The 26,461-nt window shown below is 31.0% G+C and overlaps 1 protein-coding gene across 1 annotated transcript in view; it reads left to right on the top strand.

The window, feature by feature from the left end:
* LOC111617680 (dynein heavy chain 7, axonemal-like) overlaps positions 1 to 26,461 on the top strand; it is a 168,383-nt gene that overhangs the window by 69,461 nt on the left and 72,461 nt on the right. The window contains exons 24-31 of the mRNA XM_023358964.1: positions 7,090 to 7,185; positions 9,618 to 9,743; positions 9,874 to 10,080; positions 10,423 to 10,578; positions 16,131 to 16,299; positions 16,562 to 16,688; positions 23,322 to 23,538; positions 23,767 to 24,083. Coding sequence (XP_023214732.1) covers positions 7,090 to 7,185; positions 9,618 to 9,743; positions 9,874 to 10,080; positions 10,423 to 10,578; positions 16,131 to 16,299; positions 16,562 to 16,688; positions 23,322 to 23,538; positions 23,767 to 24,083 — 1,415 coding nt within the window. The remainder of the gene's footprint in view (positions 1 to 7,089; positions 7,186 to 9,617; positions 9,744 to 9,873; positions 10,081 to 10,422; positions 10,579 to 16,130; positions 16,300 to 16,561; positions 16,689 to 23,321; positions 23,539 to 23,766; positions 24,084 to 26,461) is intronic.

The following is a 26,461-nucleotide window of genomic DNA, read 5'->3' as shown; positions in this document are numbered from 1 at the left end:
ACACACACACACACACACAGACAAGTTTATCCTATGGCGATTAATTCGGATTCCTTAATGGATGATAATTGAAGGGACGGCTTTCCTCTCCGAGGACTAAGGCAGCGACTAACTCTTTTCGGCCGTCTCTGATGATACTCACGGACGATTTCGGCCGTGCAGAGGTTAATAGTTCACGAGAAAGCGTCATGTTGCTTTCGAGAAAATGTAACGGGAGACTTTCTCAGGTAGCTAAGAACAACAATTGTTGCGTAATTCGCGAAACGTTATTATTAAAGATTATTTCAAATATAAGACTTTTTGCTATCTCACAGTAATAAAAGAGGAAAATATGTTGAAAATGCTGCTTCTGATCTTCCATATTTGATGGGACACAAAAAATAAACAATTGCACAAAATCAAACAAAATTTTTTACAAATAAGCCTTAAAATGTCAAAATATATAATGATAATACGGTTTAGAATAAAAATGGTGGGAAAAATACGACTAATCTGTCTAGTGGTAAAAAAAACGAAATTACTTTCTGAACAGCCTAATAAAAAGATGCTTTCTCACAATATCACGACCTATTGTTGTAAGTTTGTCAGTTGAATATAGCAACAGACCAATCTTAGAGGCCGTCGTCCTTTGTCCTACCAACGGTGCAGTTGACTGTTTTTTGAGATTAAACATTACCTGAGTGGAATTTTGTGCCTATTGCCTCCTACTCCTTCATCTTTTGAACCCAGATTGGATTACCTAATTATCGACACCTTAGTGAGTGCTTTGGATTACCTGAGCAGCGAATTGACTTTATTATACGCCCAACCGAACTTTTCCCTCCAAAGATCACAGAAAGTACCCGTTCCGGAAATCACCAAAGGACCAATCCATCAGGCATCTATCATTATGTGAACTCTCTCTTACCGCGGAAGCCGATTATCCCTCTTTAACGAGGAACATATTTCCTGTATTCAATGTCTTCTATTACTATTAAATGTTATTTTGTTACCCTACTCTGTGTAATCACTTTCAGTGTGCTGCCTCTCTCTCTCACTCCATCCAGAATCAGATCGTTTAGTAACGTGGCCGCTCGTGTGACCTATTTCAAAATTGCCGTCTTGGCTTCCGGGTCAAGCAAGATCCGGTGGTGTCATCCTGACAAGGCATTGAGGAGGTGCCGACCCTTCAGTCACAGAGTAATGAAAATCACATCTGAGAAATAAAGAACATTGAAGATATAATAGAATCAACTCTGTTTTTTATGAACATTACACAATGCATAACTGCAAAATAGATAGGAATGATGTTATAATAGTACACAAGGAAAAAAATTGGTACAAAAGAAAATTTAAGGAAAGCTATGAAATTACTACAGACAAAAATAATATTAACAAGAATCTAAGCATAGAAATTCATAAAAACTGGCTACAACTATTAAAATAGAATGTTGCACAGTCGCAGGTGGGGCTGTGTGTGGCACTTGGGGAGTGAGATGTTTCATGTTACGAGGCATGCGGGAGAGGCTGTCAAGTTGGAAGGGAAGGGAAGGGGAGTGGGAAGACATAGTGCAAAAGGTGCCTGACAGATGTCCACAAGATACAACCTATGTAACAGACTGAAGAGGGGCAAAAGCCCAAAACGTGTGTCTATATGGATTAAAAGTTGATGATGAAATTATTTGCCAAGTGTTAATAAATTCATCAAGTCATGACATTGAACCAAGCAAAACAAGAAGACACAGTTTTGACAAATAAATAAAACAACATTGAAGAGCTCATAATGGAACCTGAAACTGATCTGATGACAGAAGAACTCCAAGAACTCTCAAATGAAGAATACTTTGAAAAAGAGGAAGACGAAAGAGGACCAATGTCAACATCTGCTTCTAAAGATCTTTTGAAGAAGTGGGAGGATGTCAGAACAACGATCATCCAAGGGTCATCCAAACCAGAATAAGGTTAATGGGGTTGGGGATCTCTACAATTACAATACTATTAATTACTTCTGAAAAATCCTGAAGAAAAGAGAAAAGCAATCAACATTGGACAGATTCATTAACCCCACAAACAGAAAAAACATGACTAATAAAAATGCAAGACTGCTATGTATTTTTATTATTAAATATAAATAAACATAGTAAAAAAGTATATATTTTTATATTTTTTGGAGTCTTCGGAATAATTAATCAAATTCCCATAAAAACCTATGGTAAATCGATAATCGGTTAACGAACAATTCAGATAGCGAACAAAGTCTTGGATTATGTTCATTAACTAATCACCTACTGTGCATTAATATGGCATACAGCCACACTATGTTAAAGAAAGTCAATGGCCCGACCAATCAACAACACGATTACTGATTCAGAAGTTGGTGCCAAGATTGCCTCATGTCATTAGCCATCACAACATGAATCATCAATCACATTGCTATTTAAATTAGATTTTAATACGCATGCAGGAAAGATACTATATCTGTTTTTTGGTATGTGCACAGTTGAATCTAAATCAAATTAATTAATAAACACTGCATTAATTGACATTTACGAAATATAAATGACATCCAAGAATTCGTGTTTAAATATGCTTAAGTTAAAATAAATAACAAAAATTTATTATGGTAATATAATATAATATTTATTAATACTAGGTAACCAATTAATTAAAACTAAAAATAATAATTAAATTTAAAAATAATAAAACTCTGATATTTATACAGAAACTGAAGCAAAACTAAAATTAAAAATAAAATCAAAATTAATTAACTAATTTAAATTAAAATTGAAATCAAATCAATTGAAACATAATATTTCAGAAAGTGTGGGTAAAATATTTGTTGTCTGATTTCATTGATTTAGTTATATTTTATCCAGGCAGTCAAAATTAAGTCTCTATTTATAGCACTATTTTGTAAAGTGTTAGTTTCAGTTTTGGTTGGTGGTAAGGGAACATTTTGCTTTCTATATATGTATGTATGTATGTATAAATATAGAATAGATATAGATAATATTATATTGCATTTGTAGGCATTTTTATGAATGAAATACAGCTAAAAAGGTATCAATAAAAAAAAGGCTTTGTTTTGGTGGTTTGGAATGGATAAATCCATTTTATATTGTTACTTTTGGGAAAATATGTTTTGGTTTTAGAATAACTTTTAGGAATGAATTAAGTTTGAAACCCAAGGTTTGATTGTATTTCAATATTTGATCAGAAATATTTTTATATTAAATACAGTAGACCCCCGCAATAACATGGTAGATAAGTTCCGTGTTTTATGAATTCCATGTTGTATGAGTCACTTAAATACATGAGCCAATCACAGCCTGGCACATATGCAATTTAGGGACTACGGCTGTTTGAAAGGTTTTCTTCCATAAAATTAATTGATTCTAGACTAATTTGACTCGACATTTCCAAAACATGTATAATTTTTTTGGGAATAATCCATATAAACTATGCTATAAACAAAACATTGTAGGATTACTTACTGAGTGTGCACTGTTCAACAACGCCATTGCTTAAGCTTGTTTTCGTTGTGGAGCAGCACATCAAACGGTGAACGTGTGTTTCCTGATCAGCGAATTTTTTGCAGAAAAATAACTTAACTTTGGAGATATCATTAATATAAATATAATTTTTATGGCCATTAAATAATAAATGGTTTTTTGTAGGTCTGCTGCTTGTTTAAACTCAATGGTTTGTGCAATATCCGCTGTTAGTCTAGATTCGACCAATCCTGTCGCAACACAAGTTGGCGATGATATTTTACTGTATTATACAAGTCTCTTTTAGCGTGTTTATATGAACACGATCACAATTTTTTCATCGTGTGTTACAAATCCGTATTATATGAACCCGTGTTATAGGGGGTCTACTGTATGTTTCAACAAAAATTTGGGTTACTTACTCAAAATCAGTAAGAAATTTGATAATTATATTCCATTCTTCTGTTTTTATTCATGTCATATCTTATCATATCTTTATTCACATCTTATATATCATACATATTTCTATGTATTTATTAAATATATAGAATATAGAAATATATATATATATATATAGAAACTTTTGAACTTTTTCTTTAGGTCATTATTGTCAGCATTGGGACCATAACACAATTTCTTGACATCAAGAAGGGACCCAAATAATAATAAATAACACTTCTAGCCATGACTTTAATTTAGATTGAGTTAGTTAACCTAATAGATAGGGTTTTAATAAATTGGAGGGCTTATCACATCAACATCATAACAAATGTAGGGCAACATCATAGAAGTTCATGCTAGGATCCTATACTCTCTTTTGAACATAGTCATTGCAAAAGAGTATTTGTTCCTAGATCCTAGCAAAGTCAGGAAATCATAATTTAGCATATGTTATACAGCTGGCTGGAGCCACTTGTTTTACCTGTTTCATTGTCTATCATGTCCTGGAGAACTTAAAGTATTTTCCCAAGGTACTTGTTGATAGGTTTCACTGCTTATGTCCTTGCAATCTACCTGGCTTTAGAGTGAAACTTAACAACTGTAGGCACAATGTTTTTGAGTTTTTTACAGTGCTCGTTATTGTTATATGTTCTTCTCTCACAAGAGAAGAACATATAACAAGCTTCAATGGCTCCAAAAAATATGATCATTATTATATTTTTCTTGACTGTTTATAATCCACCAAGTTAAGTGAGTAATTGTTGCAATTCAGAAACACTTCCAGGTTGTTTCTCTCATTTATTCTTTATTAAACACCACTTCTGTTCCAGATATCACAGCAGCATTGTCATAACATCGTGACCAACAATCTTGTAGCTCCATCTTGTCCTTTTCTATCTGTTATGTTTTCAACCAATTTCTCAACATCCTTCTGGCAGCATTATCTGAATAAAGACAAGGAAGGACTCTCTAACATGGACTGTTTTCCTCTCAAAATCAACTTTCATTTATCTCACTACTTCTGGAATCTGTTCACAGTGTGCTTGATCCGGAGGCAAATCATAAAACCATAACATAAGACCATAGGACTTGGCTTTATGAATGCTTCTCAATAAACTCTGGCAAACAGGGGATGCCATCATGGGGAATGAATTTCTTCTGGACTACTATGAAAGATAAGACATGGATCCAGATTGACTTTCAACATGAGTGAGGTGTTCTTTCATGACAAATTCAAAGATGACTAATAGTTTCAGTAAGCCAAGGAAATTTCCCACATTGGAATCATAGTCTAGTTGAAGTGATTCTCTATATCCTCAAGAAGCCTGGTTGTGAGTTGCAAGGAATTTTATGCAGTGAAGAATTCTCATCAAGATATCACACTAGTTCTGCTTTTTCTTCTCAATTTGTGTCAAGTTCCACCTCAATAAACCCTCTGTTTTTAGCTAAATTTCTTTCCACTGTGTGAAGCACTCCTGAAGATTCTCAGCATTTTCATGAACATGATTCCTTTCAGGTACTTTCCATTAATTAAACTCACTTTCTTGCTCTGATAGGGATTGATAATTGACCAGGAATAGACAAGACAACAGATACAAAATGCAGACTTTTTAGAAGAGAAGTAGACTAGCCATGAATGAGTCACTTCCTCACCACGACTATCCCCAAATTTCCTCTTGAACTTAAGTTTGTTCACTGAGCAGATTTCTTGGTGAGAATAGAAATAATAAAGCTGGGTTGGAAGCGAGGGAAGGTACCTCACTGTTCTATAAATACTTCCAACCCATTTAGCTTTATTATTTCTATTCTCAGCACTTAGGCAGAATTGCTTTTCCAGTATCCTTGTTAAACTTCAGAAGTCCAATGTCATGCTGTTTAATTACTTTTGTCATGACAGTCTGAGGCTCTTTGACATCATTCAGTTTACTAGGTGCAGAATCATCAGGTAAAATCTTATCAGTAAACTTAATAACACCATAATTACCACCTGTACTTGATACACCTTTGGATTCTAATAAACTTGTAGCAGATATAGACAACACCATGGAATATGTTGAATAACTTGTTCTAGGCTTTGCAAAGAAGGAAATTAAGATCTCAATTAACTTTTTGGCTTCCTCCACTTCCAAGTTTTGTCACTATTATCCTTCAACTCCACTTTCCTTGTTGTGAAGAAATGTTACATGATTTTCTTACATAATGCTCTGGAAAAGGAAATGGTACTTTTGATAAGAACATATTAATGGGTATGAACATGAATACTGGATTTTTATACATACATAAGTATGCAGTATATTTAATGGTAGAAAATAAATCTTTTAACTACATGATTTAAGATAAGGAAAATAGAATTAGGAATAAATCAGAACTAAAAACTAGTTTGGTTACACATTTTTATAGAAATCATAAAGTAAATTTAAGAATAAGTGAAGTTTTTACAAAAATGATAATTTTAAAAGGAACAATTTGGATAATATAGATTTTTGGCAATTATTATTAAAATATTTAACAAGTGGTACTATGTATGTGGTCATGTAGTTCCCAGCACTGTATTGTTATGTAATAATTTATATAAATAGTTTAACAATGCAGTCATCATAGTGCTTTTCATTCATTATAATTAAACACAGATCATACTTCTGAAGAAAATTTTTTCTCACTAAGGATAGCTTATCAGACTTTAATAGAAAGTGCTTAGTGGTGCCTCCCTTCAAGTTGCACCTATGGCACAAGCCATTCTTTCCATCCCTTAGATACAGTAAACTACTAATTATAGGCAAACCAACTCTACAAAGAAGAAATATTTTTAATTGATCACACAATAATAAACTAAAATTAGCATATTTAATATATAAATATATGTAAATATTTATCATGAATTAAAATCGATATTTCCAACTTATACATAGCAAATATCTGAAAATATTAACAACTAAGAAAATATCCAAAAAAAAAAACCAAAGTTGATTCTTGTCTCTATTTAGATTTTAGTATATTTTTATATTAATGATTTTTCTTAAGAAAATAATAATGAAATCATTTTTATTATTCATCACAATAAGGAAATGAAAATGAAATTATATATTTTTAAAATAATAATAAAATTTATTTATTTATTATATGTATGTTTACTTAATTTACAATACATTAATTATTATAATTACATTAATTTTTTCAGTGTAATTTTCTCTTCTGTGCAGTATGGTCATTAGGTTCAACTTTAAATAAAGAAGGAAGTTTGAATTTTAATTCTGCTTTTCATGAAGTAATGAGAGTATGTATAATTATATATATATAAATATACACTATATTGACATTTGTGAAATAATTTATTACGTGTTCATCACACTCTCTGTTAGCAGNTTAGAAGATATGACTTATCTTTTTGGGAGTTATAAATTTAGAATATGAACAGCAAAGTTATGCTAAATGTAACAGTTAGCGTTACAGTGTCACTTACAATTTCTGTTTGATCAAGCTACATTTTATAATTAGACAGTTATTTTTCATAAACTTTTTATAAGAATAACTATAAAAAGTTATTCTTTTTATAGTTATAGAATAGTTTCATTAAAGATCACAATATAGCATAATTACTTATCCAAAAATATTTTGCTCTCCAATATTTCTGTTTGACACTTATGCAGACCATTGTCTTTTTGGAAAATTACTTCACATTATTAATTATTTTATATGTTAATGAACATATTAATTTTTCTGTTGACTACTGTTTACTTGCATAAATAATTGTAACATATAATAATATATTAGCATTATGAATGTTAACTGTCAAATAAAATATGAGCGAAAATGCTGATATATTATTTACCATTTTCTCTCATATTTCATTTAATGATGACTGCAACAAATTTTTGAGAATGTTGTGAAAGTAGGAAAAAATTAACTACAAAACGAGCATTTATTTATTATGACATCATCACAATGCCAGACTGCAATTTTTAATTGTATTCTTAATTTATTTAATTTAAAATGTGTGCTCTCCAGCTCAAATTAGTAGTGTCTTGCCCCTGTACATCATACTTTTCCTGATAACAACTGAGTCATGCTAGTCATCTTTAGAATTCTATTCAGGGAAAATTTTTTGAATTGAATTCATGGAACTTCCAGTGTACACTGGAAGTTTGTATATAGTTAATTGTGGCCTCCTGCCCCCTAAGCTTTCCCTATCTGCTTTCTACTTTTGCCTATCTAACATCGTTCTCAAGGAAGAACAGACACAAATGGGACAGTGCAGTTTTTTCAAATTGTATTTTCAATTAATTGAATTGTATAACTTTTATTGAACTTTAAATTTTCAAACAAATGCTTCTGGAATTTAGATAAATGTTAAGCACAGGTAATGTACATGGTGATTCAAAAGTCACAGAAATTTTAAAAAATTAATAACTCACAAACTATTTACAGTAAGATGATGCAGTTTTCACAGAAATACTTAGAAAGAAGCAGGATTTTTTTAGGTGTAATAAAAATTTTAGTACCAAGATAGTTACATTTCTTGCCATAGATGACACTTGATAAGATTACATAATTTCTGTAGTTGTTACTAGAGCTTACACTAAGAATATTTTTTAGTTTTTTATTCTTATTTTAACAAATTACAAATGCTTTCAGTTTTCTATAGTGCCATCTGTGGCAAGAAATGTAACTATCTTGGCACTAAAATTTTTACTACACCTAAAAAAATCCTGCTTTTTTCTAAGCATTTCTGTGAAAACCACATCATCTTACTGTAAATAGTTTGTGAGTTATTAATTTTTTAAAATTTCTGTGACTTTTGAATCACCCTGTGTTTATTGAATTAATAATTTTGTTATACAATGATGTTAAACAAGATCTTAACTTTCAAGTTCAAGACCAAGACCTAAAAAACAGAGTCAAGACAAGATCAAGACAAAGGTGTAACATTCTGATACCTTAAGCCATGTTTACACAGTTGTTCTTTCTAGACACATCAGTAACTGCAATGAGCTCCATATTCCAGTAATTTGGTAAACACCTCCAGCAATGCTTGAGGGCAAGCTGCAATTGACACCAAACAAATTTCTTTTGTGCTAGTTGCAAGGGTGACCAATGAGAAGTGCTGAATATAGTGACATAGAAAGATAATGGTTTATTGGAATACTGCTTTGGAAGTTTGTTTCATCAAACTAATTAGGATGTCGCACATGATTTGTGCAACAGTGAAAATACTGTCACCTTTTGCAACATATAACAGCAACTTCAATCATTGCTGTTGTATGTTCCAGAAGGTGATAGTGATAATCATTCCTGCAGCACTGATTATTTATGATGCTGAAATAATAGCAAAAATAAAAGCATATGTAATCTGTATAAGATATATGTTTTATTTTCCTCATTATAATTTGATTTTAAACATTTGAGACAACTTTTATTTTAGGAAAACGTTGTATCAAAGAGCTCAATATTGATACTGTTATAAAATAATATAAAATGCCAAATAGATAAAAAAATGAACTAGGACCAATGCAAGACACTACTAGTAAGACCAAGATGAGACTGAGACATTATTATAATGATCTTAGACAATCTTGAGGCAAGATTGTATCAAAACTTAACATCACTGTTGTTATAATATGACTTTTTTATATGTACATGAAAAATTGTTATTACTTTTTTTTAATAATTCAGAAATGAAATTTAATTATTGTACTTATGTTTGATTAGGGTGAGCCATCGGAAGAATTTTGTGAAAGATATGGATTTACTGAAACTTCATATCCTCTTGACTATATTTTAGACTATCCAATTCCAAATATTGAACTTGTTTATGATTATAAATTTGTTCAAAAGGTAATTAACTATTGAAAAAAACTGAAAATATTTTCCAATATTTTAAATATTTCCTTTAGCTTAAAGTTTAAGAAAACGTTTTGGAGGAAATGCGTGTTATTGATATAATAAAAAGTTTTATGTGATTTAGGATATTTCACTACCCGGACAATGGATGCCTTGGAAAGTAGAATTAATGAAGGTTACTCCTTTACCACAAGATATTGAATCTCATCAACTTCTTATTCCTACAGTGGATACTATTCGTTATATATATTTGATATCAATGTTAGTAAACAAACAAAAAGAGATGTTATTAACTGGACCAACAGGAACAGGAAAATCTATGTATATTAAAGTAAGTTAAGTAAATTTAAACTTTAAATTATTTATAATTTGCAGTTTACTAGATTTTTTAAATATACAAAAAAATAAATAAAATTAAGCTACTAAATCACTGTGTTATAAAATTATTTTCTTAATATAATTCTCAATTTTTTATATTTTAAATACATACAAAATTAATAAAACCTAAGTAATTACTAAATTCATCAAACTGTAAAACAAAAATCATAAAATTTATTTTTAATTTTAAATAAAACATATATTAATTTTTTTCATTTTGTGAAAAATTTTCAGTTTTTCTAAATGTAATTTCCATTAATTCTATGTATTTATATATATATTATTTTATTTATAGAATTTCCTTTTAAATAAAATGAACAGAGAGACATATTCACCTCTTATTATAAATTTTTCTGCACAAACAAGTGCTAATCAAACTCAGAAGATTATAATGGGAAAATTAATAAGAAGAAGAAAAGGATTATATGGACCACCTCCAGGGAAAAAACTGGTAATAATAATCATAATAATAATAATAATATGAGAATATCCAAAAAATAATTAAACACACAACTTCATCCAGAAATGTCCAGCACATTAAAATGAAACTTAAAATTCTACTTATTCATATTCTGTTTGTTATTATTTATTTCTGCTGTCTTATACCAAAGCATTGTAACAGAATATGTGTCTATTTAGTACATATATTTGAATCTGTATATTATAGTTAATACTTAATTTCAGGTACTTGATTGCTTGTTGTTCTCTATTTTGGTTGTTTGTTTTTTTGGAATTAAGCACAAAATTGCTATAGAGAACTTATCATACAGGAACACTTTTTTGGAAAAAGTAAATTTTATTTTCTATTTTTTTTATGAAAGGAAATGCATTTCAGACCAATGCCCCTCTTCAGTCCTCATTATATATAATGTTAAAACTATGTAATAAATTACAGGATAAATTTCATAGTTATTTCTATTTTATATATGCATACACCTCAAAATATACAAAAAATTACCTATATAATTACCTGAAATAACTAAGTGTTAAAAAAAAGTAGGGTAAAACCAGTATAACTGAAATAAATTAAAAACAAAATAATAAATAAATATAATAAAATGACTAAATAATGATAATAAATAATAAAAGGATATATCTGTAAAAGGAAAAAATAAAACTTGCTAAAACATAGAAAAAATTTGACAATTAAAAGAAGTAAAAACAAAAACTTTAAACCAATAAAAACTGGCTAAAAAAAACAAGGTATAAAGTGCTTCACTATACATTTATGGCCATTTAATATAATTTTCCGTCATTCTTGAAAAAAACTTTTTTTTTTCAATTTTTAGGCATATTGTGGAATTGCAACATGTGACCTGAATGATTATTTTCTGATCATGTTTGCCATCTTATATGATCATCAGGTTTTAAATTCAACATAACTCCTAAATGCATAACCACATAAATGCATAAATTCTAGATTGGATAAATGGATCTGTATAAATTCATAAAAAAAATAAAATAGTCACTAAAATTACATACAAGCAGTCCTCTACTTTCGTACCTAATTGGTTCCTGAAAAGTGATGTAAAAAAAACATCAAAAAGAGTTTTCAAAATATTTATTTTTTTATTGATTAGTATCTAGTGTTTTTATTATAAATTTGCCAAGAGATAATTGAATTGTGCACTTCTTTTTCTTTTCTTGATAGAGTTCTGTAACATGCTGTATCTTTTTCTATTGCTCTTTGTACATGAGATATACACTCTCAATTGGGATCACATTCTTTCAGGATGATCAAAAATTTATCAAGATGCATGAAAGCTAACTCAAGACTGAACCTGTGATCCCGAAAAAGTTCCTCCCCACCTCTCTAACGTTAATCACATCATTAATGATTAATGTCAGAGGTGGGGAGGGACTAGTGACTAATAGTTCATGAGAAGGGGAAGCATTATATGAAAGTATGCACATTTTTTCCATATCTATATATATAACCCATTCAACTGTCCATCTGTCCCGTAACCGTTTGAAAACAGACACTAGAGGCGCCCCTATCGTGTATCATATTTCAAACATTCAAATTAACAATTTTAATTCTTATTTAAATTAACGATATAAATTTTTATTATTCATTTTGCCAATAAATTATTATTTGGTCAATATAACAATATAAATAATTCAGTATATTTGTAATAGGAATTTATTATTTCAGGGGCTTATATCTCTCGAAGGGTCGCGAGTAGGGGTATGGCTCCTTTGACTTTATTGTTAATACAGGGGTGTACGGTTTGGGGGTTCGCCACCTCTTCATTCGGAGAGTAAATCTTACCATTGGGACTTTAACGGAACTGTACAGCATATTGATAGGAACAAAAAAGTCAAAGGAACCGTGCCTCATGGAAATTTGTAAATAACGCCCACTAGGGGGCGTCCCGGGCTACTAGTATATTGATAAAAGTTAAAAGTACAAAATGTGTACGAAATAGCAAATTGTACGAAAGTAGAAGATTCCTGTACATACTGGTTTTTTACTGTTTTTTTTTTACTAAAAGAAAATAAATATTGTTTCTTGAATATTAGTCTCTGTACTTTATATTTTCACAATATTGTACCTACTCACATTTATTGTGTGAGGAAAACATTAGCAATGGCAAATTATGCACATTCTTCATATTTTATAGAGGAAAAAATTAAATTTTTATTAGCATTCTATCACAAAAATATTTATTGGGCCAAGTGCAATTTCCATTTTCACAGACTAGACTCTAACTATTTCCATTACATTTATATGGCTAGCATATTACTTCAAAGCAACACAGTACAGATTTCTACGTATAATGTGTTGTGATGTTATGAATGAAATTACCATTAGCCAATGAGGGCGAATACAGCAAACAAGAAACTACTCAGAGAAGACAGTGGAAAAAGTATTTGTTTACACACAAAAGATGTAGATCTGATGGATTCCAACTCTAAAACAGTATAACAGGCAGTCACTCAAAATCCAAATTGTTGGCTGGACAGTTACACAATATCATGAAGTATACAAAGAAGCCTAGCTTGTGTAATACAACAAGAGATTTTTTATAACAAATCCTTAAAAACTAACTTATACCAAGGGGAAAAGAGATCAGAGGATATAGGCAAGAAATAGCAAGATAGAGAAGAATAGCGTACCCAGAATGTATGTTATTTAGCTTCCATGAGGGGGCCACATGGGGCTTCCTGAGACTTACTTTGAGCTTCCATCTTTCTTTTATCAGTGGCGTGCCATCATTAGAAGTGTTGGAAGCGCCGCTTCCCTCATATTCTCTAAAAAATAAATAAATATTAATATTAATTATATGAAAATAATCGCACAATATTTTATTATAACCGCATTATGTATCTTATTACAAATTTCTATACTACACGGGGAAAAAAAAATTGCTATTGTATATTAGAATATTAGTGGCGGAGTGGAATCTCCTGTATTTTCAGATTACGAAAAGCCAGATTTGCGCATGCGCTTTACAGAGCACCAACCTCACCCGGTTTAGCCGGTGGAAGCCTACGACCTTGGGTGAAAGCTGCACACATATAAAGATTCCAATTCTATCAAGGACCGGTTCTGGGCTGTTAGCCGCCTGCCCACTAGATATTTCGATTACGTGAATAACGAGTAGATTTATAACTTAACCCAACCGATAAGAATTTACTGGTATGTTTTTACGATAGTTCTGTATAGTTGACAGGAGTTTAAAAAATCCATTAAAATATTTGATATATTTATTCCGCTCTCCGATTTTATATTACTCACGGATTTCGATGTTAAACCAGTGATATTACGATTTCGTACATCCCATCTTTAAGGGGATGTAGAAAAAAACGTGTACAATTCTTGTATAATGTTAAAAAATTAACCGTTACTTCGACAGCATCATTTACAACTAAATTTAATGAATGAGAGAGATGCACGAGGTACAGAAAAGGCTCTAGAATTTATTTTCCTTAAATTTACGATTTATGTATCCGTTGTCGTAAAAATTTGTCTTTCCACTTTTTTCCCGAGACTACAAATATTCGAGTACAAAGTAACTGGTTTCGACTTATTTCTACTTAAGAAGTAGTTAAATAATTAAGCGATTAGGGAATTGGGGACGTAAACAAAACCCTGATGAAAGAGCCGGAATTTTACTTAAACAAAAGCCTAACCGGACCAATATCTAGCCGAGTACAGTGGGACTGATTTCTTCGTAATATTAGATGTAATAAAGACAGAAATTTTTCCAGTTCAATGAAAGTGAGTAAAAGTTGTAAATTTTGGAAATTTCCGTGGACACCTGGTCTTAAAACGAATTACAGTAGTTAGAAAACAAATGACTTTTAAGTTTAACAAATTTAGATTTTTACAGCTATGATGAGAAACGTTTAAAATTTACAACAACCCTGTCGCGTCCTTTGAGATATACTAGTGATGAGACAAAAGAGACATTAACCGGTATCGGCACCCTCGGGATTTGGCAAGCATGCACCGCACCGCACACCTACCAAGACCGTCTCTGATTCCATCCACGAGCCACTGGTAGGGAGCAATTTTAACTAGGTGGATTGTTTTAATATTTAAAAAGTAAAGACTATTTTATGTTATTTTTATGTACGTTTCTTCACAAAACTATATTTATAATTTTCTTTAAAAGTATATTCATACAATTGAATATTTTGTACCAGGTATGTATAATTGTATATCATCACACATTTTATTTTAACAAGTAAGTTTTTATAATTTTATTTTTAATTTTAGCCCTTATATTATAGCTAGCAATTTAGAATGTAATTGTGATATCGAAAATTTATTTCAAAAAGTTTTGGCTCGAGACCATATAATGAAAAAGAAAAAATTTGTTCGACATTTTCATGATAAAATTTATGAAGATATAAAATGGCTTTGTGGATGCATAAAAATGCAAAATTTGTTTTGTTGGCCTTGCCTACTATTTTCAAATAAAATTAGTGTGTAGAATGAGATTGGCTTTGACGATTTAAATAATTTGAGTAAAGCTGGCAAAAGACACGAAAATCCTAAATCTCGCATCGATTCTTTCGTAAAATTGAAGCAATTTGGAAATCAAAATAGAATAGAATTTAACATTAGTACACAATATAAAATATATATTGAAAATTATAACAAGATAGTTACGGCTAATAGATATATTTTAATTAGTAGATGTTATCGAAGCGAGAATTGGCATTTAGAGGGCGTATAGAATCTATTAAATCTAATATAAGAGAGTTAATTATATTGAACTTGCTTATTTATTAAGTGCGTTAGATAATCTATTAATTAAAAATACATTTAGAGAAGTCTACGGTTTTTACTGGCTTATCGAACAAACGAATACGAATGGACCCTAGACCATTGCTGACTGATTGCCCCTGGAAGTCGGCTTCTTATAGAAACACAGCTTCCCTATCATCAAATGTCACGGCACGCCACTGCCTTTTATCTATATTCGAGATTTACTACACCATCACTCCAATAAGTTTATAAAGTTTTCTTGCTCCATCCAGGAGAAAAATTAAGATTAGAAAGTTCTAGAAGTAAGTGGGAACAAAGATCAAAGAAGAATGCTAAAATTTCAAACTAAACTAAAATTATACAATGGCGTACAGCCACATTGTGTTGCGTTTTTTCAACACACAGCTAGGATGAATTGCTGCGTGAGTTGCATATTTGCAACACATAGTGCTCAATGTGTTAAAATTAATTGCATTGATTGGCTACCAGAGAGAAATATTTAGGAAAATATTAAGAATGTAAAAGTTAAAAAACTGATTTATACATTTTTAAAAATAAATTTTAGAAGGTAAAATAGAACTGCACTGTAATGAAACTGGATGATCCAGTTTCATTACAGTGCAGATGGTCCAGAACAGTAATTATTTTTATCTCAAACAACTATAAACATGAAAGTACTTAGATAAATATTTTTAGCGGAATTTTAAATAATAATATGTAAAATATTCTTCATAGCACTGTTAAAAAATATTATATAATAATTATATTTTATTGAAATTCAGATTGTATTTGTGGATGATCTTAATATGCCCCTGCCTGAAACATTTGGAGCCCAACCTCCCATTGAGGTTCTTCGTCAGTGGATAGATCATCATTTATGGTATGATCTTAAAGAGAAAACACCTATGAATTTAACTGATATTCAATTAATGGTAGCAATGGGTCCTCCAGGTAAATATTTAAATTTTTCTTGCATATCATTTTTTCATATTTTCAAAAATATTTTCTGTTTTACAAGAAACGTTTTCAAGTTTTATAGTAAAATTTATTTTATATTTTGTTAAAGAGAAAAATTTATTATTCTGAAATGTATTTATTATAGTTTAAATTTTGAAATTAATGAAAATAAACATTTAGATTATTTAGTAAGTAGAATTATTATTAGAATTATTTTTTTCTACAATTTTAATTTTATTTTAACTTTTGGTTATAGTTGGAGGACAGAATACTGTTTCGTTAAGATTTTTAAGACATTTTAATATATTAGGAATAAATGAATTTGATGATGAAGTGATGGAAACTATATTTAGTAGAATATTAACTTGGCATTTAGATAATAAGTAAGTAAAAATTTATAAATTTAATTTTGAAATAATTTTGGTAATCATGTTCAAATATTTAAAATTTTGTTAATACTAATTATAAATAAACTAGCAGATAAGCCCAGCATTGCTTGGACAAAAAGTAACGATAGCAAAGATTAAGATTATTTACATTATAGCCAGTCTTACCCATTTTAACAGAATGCAAGAATCAGGTACTCTTGTTTCCAGACTAATTAGAAAATTTTTAGATGGGTCTAAAAATATGTTCGATTTCTCACAAAAACGCAAAAAACCGCATCTGCGCTTGTAAATCTTGCATGTTGCTTTCTCCTAACACTTTCATTGTTACTTAATACTTCCATTCTTAACGCTTTCATTGTTAACACTTCCATTGTTAACACTTCCATTCTTAACATTTTCATTGTTAACACTTCCATTCTTAACACTTTCATTGTTACTTAACACTCTTATTGTTAACAACCTCTCCCTGCGGGGAGGATTTCGAAAAATTCCTTTTTAGTGTACATTCTTATGACATACTTTTTTTTTTTTTTACTCTTTCCGCTCTGTGGACATTAAGAGGTCCTCTTTTTGCAAGCCCATTATGGGTTCGGCCAGGCCCACAATGGGGCTGCTGGGTGGTGAGGGGTGGGGCCCGATATATACAAATGGACCACCCCCGAAAAATTCCTGGGGATTTTTCGACCTGTTCAGATTCAAACCTTTGTCCCCCAGAGCAGTAGGCTGCCACCTTGACCGATCGGCCATCCGGCCACCTAACATATCCTATTAAAATACAATCAAAAACACAAAAACCACATCTAAAATAGTATAATAGAAGCCAAGTTCTTCATGGGAAGCCTTAATTCTGTCACTCTCCCCCGCGGGGGGAATTTTGAAAAATCCCTTAGTGTATGTTCTCATGACATACCCTAAATGTGTATCAAATTTCAATCTTCAACTCCTTACCATTTGGGCTCTGCACTTATTATTATTAACCCATCTCAATTATATATATAAATTTGAAAATACAGTAGAACCTCGATTATCCAGACTAATTGGGGATGAAGGTAGTCCGGATAAGGAAAAATTCGGATAATCAAAACAAATACTTTAATTTGTCTTTTAATGATAATACAACATGTTTTCTTTTTGATGACATATCGGTAATATTAAAAGTAAATACTGTATTTAAATCGTGATCAAATTTTCAAGAAACAAACGTTCATTTGTTTCTTGACAAACTATTTATCGTTTTATGCTGAGTAAAATTTTTTCATCTCATTTGCGGCTTTTAAGTAATGCGTAAACCTTCAAAACGCGAGGCTCTTCGGACCGCGAGGCATAGACGGTGGCCCAAGTTGCCCATGCCTTACGCCGCCCTTGGTTATAGAAATGATGTAATTTGAAAATAAATTATTTATAAATACATATGTCAAGTTATATTTTTATTACGACGCAAAATATATTTAAGAGTTTACGGCCACTGTGCCGGGTGAGACGTTGTTGAAACAAAGAAAGTTATGTATTCCATCACGTACATAAACAGTATCGTAATTCGCCAAGTGCAAATCAGCAAATTTGTAAAATTTTTGTTTATTTTGAACAATCCGGATAATCGAGGTTCTACTGTATAAGAAAAAAAGTATAAGAATAAGAAAATATGAGGGCAAGGTGAAAAGTTCTTCGCCTAGCCCATAGATGGCACTACTACAAATGAAAGTATCATCTGGTTATGTTTCCAAACTTGTTACAAAAGTAAATACCAAGTGTGAATTTGATCAGACAAATAGTTTTTTTATACGGCTGTTTAAAGTAAGCATTGTGTTTGTTTTTGACAAAATGAATAAACTTGAATATCGTTCCGTCATAAAATTCTTTATTTTGGATGGTTTATCGCCAACAGAAATTTATCCAAAGTTGGTAAAAGTGTATAAGGAGTCTGCACCTTCGTTATCAACAGTAAAAAAATGGGCAGCAGAGTTTAAACATACATCGATTGAAGATGATTCACGTGAAGGATGGCCAAAAACTGCAACTACTGAAGAAAATATTGAGAATATACACAATATGGTTCTAGATGATCAACGAGTAAAGGTGTATGAGATAGCTAAGGCTGTAGGCATCTCAGAAGAAAGGGTAAGGCACATTTTACATGAAGAACTCAGTATGAGAAAGCTTTGCGCAAGATGGGTGTCGCATTTGTTAAATGCTGATCATAAACAAATGAGGAATCAACTTTCTCATCAATGTTTGCACCGTTTTAAGACGGATCCAACTGATTTTCTGCGCAGATTTGTTATGATGGATGAAACATGGGTTCACCACTTTACCCCTGAGTCAAAACAACAGTCCAAGCAGTAGGTAGAAGCTGATGGCTCTGCACCGAAGAAAGCAAAGACAATTGCATCAGCTGGAAAGGTTATGGCTAGTGTTTTTTGGGATTCCAAAGGGATTCTTTTAATTGACTACCTGTCAAAGCGTCAAATAATTAATGGGGAATACTATGCATATCTTCTTGACCAGCTAGATGAAAAAATTATAGAGAAAAGGCCTGGTTTGCAAAAGAAAAAATCCTCTTTCACTAGGACAATGCACCCACTCACAAAGGTGCTTTGGCAATGGGAAAATTGAGTGATTTGAAGTATGAATTATTGGAACATCCTCCCTATTTGCCAGATTTGGCTCCCTCTGACTTTCATTTATTCCCAAATCTTAAAAAATTTTTGGCGGGAAAACATTTTGGGTCAAGTGAAGAAGTGATAGCAGCAGTAAATGGATATTTTGAAGACCTTCCAGAATTGCACTTCAGGGATGGAATACTGTTATTGGAGAAACGTTGGACAAAGTGTATTGAACTAAAGNGTGATAGCAGCAGTAAATGGATATTTTGAAGACCTTCCAGAATTGCACTTCAGGGATGGAATACTGTTATTGGGGAAACGTTGGACAAAGTGTATTGAACTAAAGGGAGACTACATTGAGAAATAAATGCACTTTTAAAATAAAAAACTCATTTTTTCACTACTAGGCCGAGAACTTTTTCACGTTGCCCTCGTATTTATGAAATGTAAATAAGAAAACTTTTAATATTCCATCTTTCCAACTACACGTAAGCATGCTGCTACATTAAATTTTAGATAATTTCATGAAATACAAGCCAACCAATGCCATTTGTTATCGGGCAAGATATCAGCTATAATACTAACAAATTATGAAACAATTTGGTACTCTCCCTCTGGTATCAAATTGTTTCATAATGTATTAGTATTATAGCTGATATCTTGCCCAATAACATATGGCATTGGTTGGCTTGTAGTTTATAATGTATACAGGTTGTAATGTTGTTGTTTGTTTATAATTTCATGAAACAAAATGCTGTAAAGTTTTAATTAAAAGTTTTGAATTTAAGGTCTCTTCTATTTAATATGTCTGAAAAAGTAATAAATTTAATGTGTGAAATTTTTTGTATTATTTGAATTTTACTTTTTTTTTACTTTAAATTAGATAAAGTATTACATGCATGAAACATATAAGAATAAAAACTTACTTCAGATTAAATACAGAATAGTTAAATACATTAAAATACTTTAACATGACTATTAATTGGTCATGTTAAAGTAACATGACCAACTAATAGTGACCTCAAGAGTGCAAAATTGAGGAATCTGTTGAAAATTTTGGACGATGTTCACAATACACAAAAATATGGATAAAACATGTCATGGTTACAGTTGATGTAACCATAACTTGAAAATTTTTAATACAAACATTGGGCATTCACAATGTCATGTGATTCTGCATGATAGAAAACAGCATAATTGGAACAGTGTGTGTAGAACAAAAGTAACAGAGATATTAGTGTTTGAACAATGGGAAATGGGTGAATCAATCCCACTACAGAAGATTCACAGTGTTTATGGATGATGTGGCGGCATTGTACAGGTAGCCCTCGGTTTATGCTGCAGTTCCGTTCCTACCAAAAGCCAGCACAAATCAAATTGGCGTAAAATGAACCCATATTTACACTGAGGTATAGGGTTAGGTTCTACATAAGTATAAGTGAAAAATACACAAATAATTTTGTTTATTAATACAATATAATACAAAATATAAATAAATTTAATTTTTAAAATGTATTTTATCATAAAATAAAGTGAAATGTTTTTATTAAAAAATTTTAGTTTCGGATCTCTTACATTATTTGGAAAAAGTATCCATCTTTAATTGTTTACATTTTTGTTTTCTTTCATTGAGAATTTTGGAATATGGTCGAATATGATGCTTCTTTTTAAATTTGCACTTCAATCCCAATCATTGTCTAACTCACAAAGTTCATCTGTCAAACTTTCCATAGTTGAAAGGATACATTAACTCGATGTAGAGGTACAGACGAGTGGAGACACTGATTGGTCTACCACAGGTCGCCGTAGCGCATATATAGTCATAGTCGCCATAGCACATATGAGATCAGTTTGAGCAGGAAAATTGAAGGTGGCTAAGGAGAGATAGATATCGCCTGACCAACGAGAAGTAGATTTGTCTCACTAACAATAGTTTGTCATCGCTGGAAGTGCTACTACATCGTAAGATGTTTTCCTGAATGAACTGATACAGGATACATTCATTGGCACTATGGATTCGGACACCATTTATTGGACTATTAAGTTTAATAACTTGACTCCTAAACATTTAGTATTTTAATATTAATTTAATGCAAATATATACATACCCAATAATAGTAAACAGAAAAAATAAATATATTTAATAAAAATCTTTGATTCAACGAATCTACAATGTCGCAGCTCGGTAAATACGTCAACACTGAAATGAAAATCAGTCTAGCATAGGGAAAATCGGGGAATTACACCGTGCAACAGCGAATTGCACAGTGGCATTACTGTGAATTGGCGTAAATTGAGCTGTCGTAAACCGAGGGCTACCTGTACTTGAAGCTTAAGGTAAGATAATGCCTGCAGGCCATTCGATAAGCCTTGAGTTCCAAGTTTTCATGCAGGGTTCTGTGAAAGCTTGACATAATACTTGTCTTCAACTGTCTAGTCTTGACATTTTGATTCCTCTGGGGATTTCCTCAAATTTGAGCTGCAACCCATATGATAAACTGTACTCTGTGAACACTGCGATGTCTACCATTTCTGATCCTATCAACAATGTCTCCAAATTCTTCCCATCACTTTTTAGTGTAATAGATGAACTGCCAAGTAATTTTCATGTGTTTGTTATCTTAAACAATTTATGTTGAACTCTCATCTAATTCATTTACTACAGCTCTTCTCTTAAGTTTTCAGTTGATTTTTTTTGTCTGGAATTAAAATGAAATACTAAAATAGACAATACCTACATACACACATAAATATATAAATATATAAATAACTTAATGATATAAAATGGATTGAAACATTATAAACTTTAAAATTTCTAATTGTAAAATACTATATTATTTTTCCGCCTTTTCCAACGATTATCAACATGACTGTGTGCCGGAAATAGCCGTTACCTAACAGGTACTTTATGCAGATTCGCGTTAATGTGCCAGGCCTGGAATTTAAGCGTGCACTGAACTAAATAATGACAAAGTTAGTTAAAAACAGTCCAGTATTTAATAAAATTTCTAGTAATAACTATATACAAAATTTAGTAAAAATCAAATAAGAATTTATTCAATGTAAATCAATAAGAATCAACCTGACAAAACTCAAATCAATCTATTTTCTAAGTTAGCTCTATTCCCCTTTGGAATTTGACAAAAAATTCAAAGACTTAACTTATGTACAATAATTCTTATGAATTAAAGGCCCTAATCGTCACCTCAATATACTAGGAACCTTTTTCCACAACTCTCAAGACTTTCTCTAATCTTTGATCCACAAATCGAATAACTTCAAAATTGTCTTGGAACTACTTTATCCTATTGGACACCTCTCTCTCGTTTGCTGCTACAAAGCTCACCACGCTTGTTGTTAACAGAAGCTCACCTTGGTCATCTTCACTTGAGGTTCGGTCTTTATACTGTGAGGTGACGTCACAATTCTGAGTGAGATCACTCCCTTCATTTACATACTTATTTGCTAACAATAAAGTTTTTCTATTTGTCTGGCAGCCTATTTTCTGACAATACTTGCTAACCTTTTACATTATTCTTTTTTACAATTTTCGGGATGTTTTATTCTTTAAGGTTTAGCAAGTTCCTAAGTTGTGCTTGTGGGGTCTCCCCCCTTTTCTCAGTGCGGATTTACTTTTTTCTGCTGGGGAGCACAAGTGTGCGCGAGTTTTATCTACAGCACTTTTCTCTCATTGGTGAGTTGGTTTCTCTTCTATTTTTAAGTTTCTAAAGTGAGTTGTGAGGAAACCTTTGTCCTAGCAAAACATAAGCCCAAACAAAAATAGAATAAAAGCAAAAATAAAAATAACTAAAAATAATGCTCGGATTTGGTTCCTTACATAATATTCTTGAAATTTTTTTTACATTTTTATATTTTATATTCAATAGTTAATGTTATATATTTATTACTTTCTTAATATATACATTTTTTATTTTAATAAATATGATTTAGACTTTTTAATCTATAAATTTAATTAAAATATATTATTATGGATTATCTCTTATAATAATATTTTTGAATTTAGGGGATTTTCTAAAGATTTTGGAAAGATTGTTAAATCTTTAATTGATGCTAGTCTTGAAATATATAAGAAATCCATTTCAAATCTTTTACCAACACCTACAAAATCTCATTATTTATTTAATACAAGAGACTTTTCTAAAATAGTTAAAGGACTGTTATTATGTCTTCCAGAAACTATTGAAAATTTAGACTCAATGAAACAGTTGTGGATTCATGAGGTAAAAAATTTATGAAATTAACAATTTTATAAGATTATGATGATCAAATTTATTTTATAGCAATTATTCAGTCAAATTGAGATTGCTTTTTATTATTCTAATTTTTAAAAATAATTGGAACAATCTTTACTTTATATGGAATAATAATTTATAGTTCAAATTTCATAATTTTAACAAGTTTATAATTTTATGTTAAAAAGTATCTTACATAATTAAATATTTTTAAAGGTGTTTAGGGTTTTTTATGATCGTCTAATAGACAAAGAAGATCGTTTGTGGTTTTTTAAAATGGTAAAGGATGTATGCAAAGATACATTACATCATGATATGAATATTCTGTTGAAGTTCTTGGATAGTAATCATGATGGAATTGTCACTGAAGATAATATTCGATCACTTATGTATTGTGACTTTGGAGATACAAAATCAGATACAAAACATTATTCCAGAGTACAAGATATTAATACTTTACAAAATATTATTGAAAATTTTATGGAAAATTATAATAGTCTGAACAAAAAGCCCATGAATATAGTGCTTTTTAAGTAAGTATACTGATTATATATATACAATATATATATAATATTTGTGAATTTATTATCTTTTTTTAATTTATATAATATTGTGAGGATCCGAGGGCAATGCTTGCGGCTTGCCCTCGGATTTGGCAAAAACTGTTCACAGGGTCAGTTGATGGCATGTTTCTTCTTTGTACATTTCCTGCATTTGGGATCGGCTTGTCAGGTCGAGTGGGGGAGGTGAGAAGGCTTATCGAGAAAGCATGGGCGATACACGAGTAACAGACACCATTAATAAACAAGAAAAATTTTAAATTTTAATAACTGACTAAAACCTAACAAGCTACATGAATATGAGTACATAAGCGAGCTCTAAGTCACATGTAATGGAGAGAGAAATTTTATATATGAGCTAAGCATTTACCTGTGGTAGATAACCAATTTGATGATCTCTGTGGCTATTAGATCATCATTGGTATTTATATGGAGGTGGAGCATTGTATTGGCCACTTCTAGGTTGGGGCTTTGGGTGGCTTCTGTTTCGTATGGTGTCTTAGGATGTGTCAAACTGGCTATGGTGTTCTGAAGATGTCTGCTGGAACAGGGTGACTGGAGATGTGTGTCATTATATGGCTGTCTAGTGTGGTCCATCCCGACTTGAGTTCCTGCTTCCTTTTTACCCAATCTAGCCTGGGAAAACCCATCAGGTGATCGAATGTTTAGGAACGAATCTGCAGGTGTGTGGTCAGAGGTGAGCCATTGATGATGTAAAACTGTCATTATATGGAGCTGTCATGACCATATTTGGTTCGAGATTTGTATGATGCCTTCTATTTGGTTGACTTTCTCTTCTTTTAACAATACGCTGTTTGATTTAAAACTTGATTGTTATAATTCTCAACTGGTTGTTGATAGTAAGGGTGATATTCAATCCGTTTTCTGTGTGATGTTTTCTTAACGATTATGACGAAGAAATAGGCTTAAGAATTTCGTTAAATTGGCGAAAAATTGGGCCTATGATCCTCACAATATAGTTGAACCCCACTTACATGTTTCTCACAATTATATGTTAAATATTTTCTGTATAGTATTTTCTCCATTATAAATAATCAAAAAAATTGTTTGAAACAATCTTTACTTCATATGGAATAATAATTTATATGTCAAATTTCATAATTTTAACAAGTTTGTAAACACTTCAGTTATATGTTTTTCATTTACATAATTCTACCCTTATACATTGTATTTTTTGGTACCCTGCAGCACTTTTACTTTCTTGGCTGCTATAACATGATATTGTAATCATGTCACATTTGACCATCCAGGTTTTAGGAATCTCACTATTTTGAGATCTCCTGATTCCAAAGAGTTAAAAAAACCCAATATAAATTCAATGGTGTACCATCCATAGAAGCTGTGGAAGCATCATTTCCCTTGTATTTTCTAAAATATAAATACATTAAATACATAATGTATTTATATTTTATGTATTTAATGTATTTTGAACTACTTAATGTTGTTATAATAAAATATTAATTTTAAGTATTTTATTACAAATTTATTCACATGTGAAAAACAACGATAAGATTGCTATTGTATATTCATATGTGCATATTCCCAATGGACGTGCCATATTGCCAAATATGGGACAGCTTCCATGGTAAAAATATCTGAATCATGTACAGCAGCCAGATTACACGCATTTGTGCAAGCATTTTGCAGAGCACCAACCTCTGGCAGTTTAGTTGGTGATTAATGCTTCCAATGATTCCATTCATTTGCCACTCATAGGGAGCTATTTGACTAAGTGCATTGTTTTAAGATTTAAAAAATAAAGAATATTTTATATTATTTTTATGTACATATCTTTACAAAACTATATTTAATTATAATTTTCTTTGAATTATAATTATATTGACAGATTTTCAGACATGAAATCTTTAGAATTTTTATCACGTTTGGATGTTAATAATTTTAAATATTATGAAAAACAATTTTCCAAAGCAAGTTTTAATTCTTTAAATTAAGTAAATTTTATGGAGAAATTTTTGATTTATCTGAATTACGTCGTGAATTGCAATATTTATATTCATGTCCAGACTATATTGGCAAGTCACTCTTATATATAAAAAATAATATAAATAATGATGATCTGAACAAAGATGTACTGAAAGAATTATATGGTTTAATATTATTAATTTTTACAGTACCCTCTATCAGTGCATCTACTGAGTGCAGTTTTTCAACCATAGCGCTTTTTTACTTGTCACGTTTATTTTCCAATTCTGCTTTCCAAACATAGCACCATTCCCATCTATGGTCATTTGCACGCCTTTTCTTACTATATTGTTAGCTATTTACGGCACCAACTATGACGTCACTCCCCATTAACCCCCTATCGTGAT

The sequence above is a fragment of the Centruroides sculpturatus genome, unplaced genomic scaffold (assembly GCF_000671375.1).
Source record: "Centruroides sculpturatus isolate CEXI.00-Female unplaced genomic scaffold, Cexi_2.0 scaffold1464, whole genome shotgun sequence".
Classification (NCBI taxonomy): Eukaryota; Metazoa; Arthropoda; class Arachnida; order Scorpiones; family Buthidae; genus Centruroides; species Centruroides sculpturatus.
Note: the sequence above shows the minus strand (reverse complement) of the source record. Positions and strands in the feature narration are given on the sequence as shown.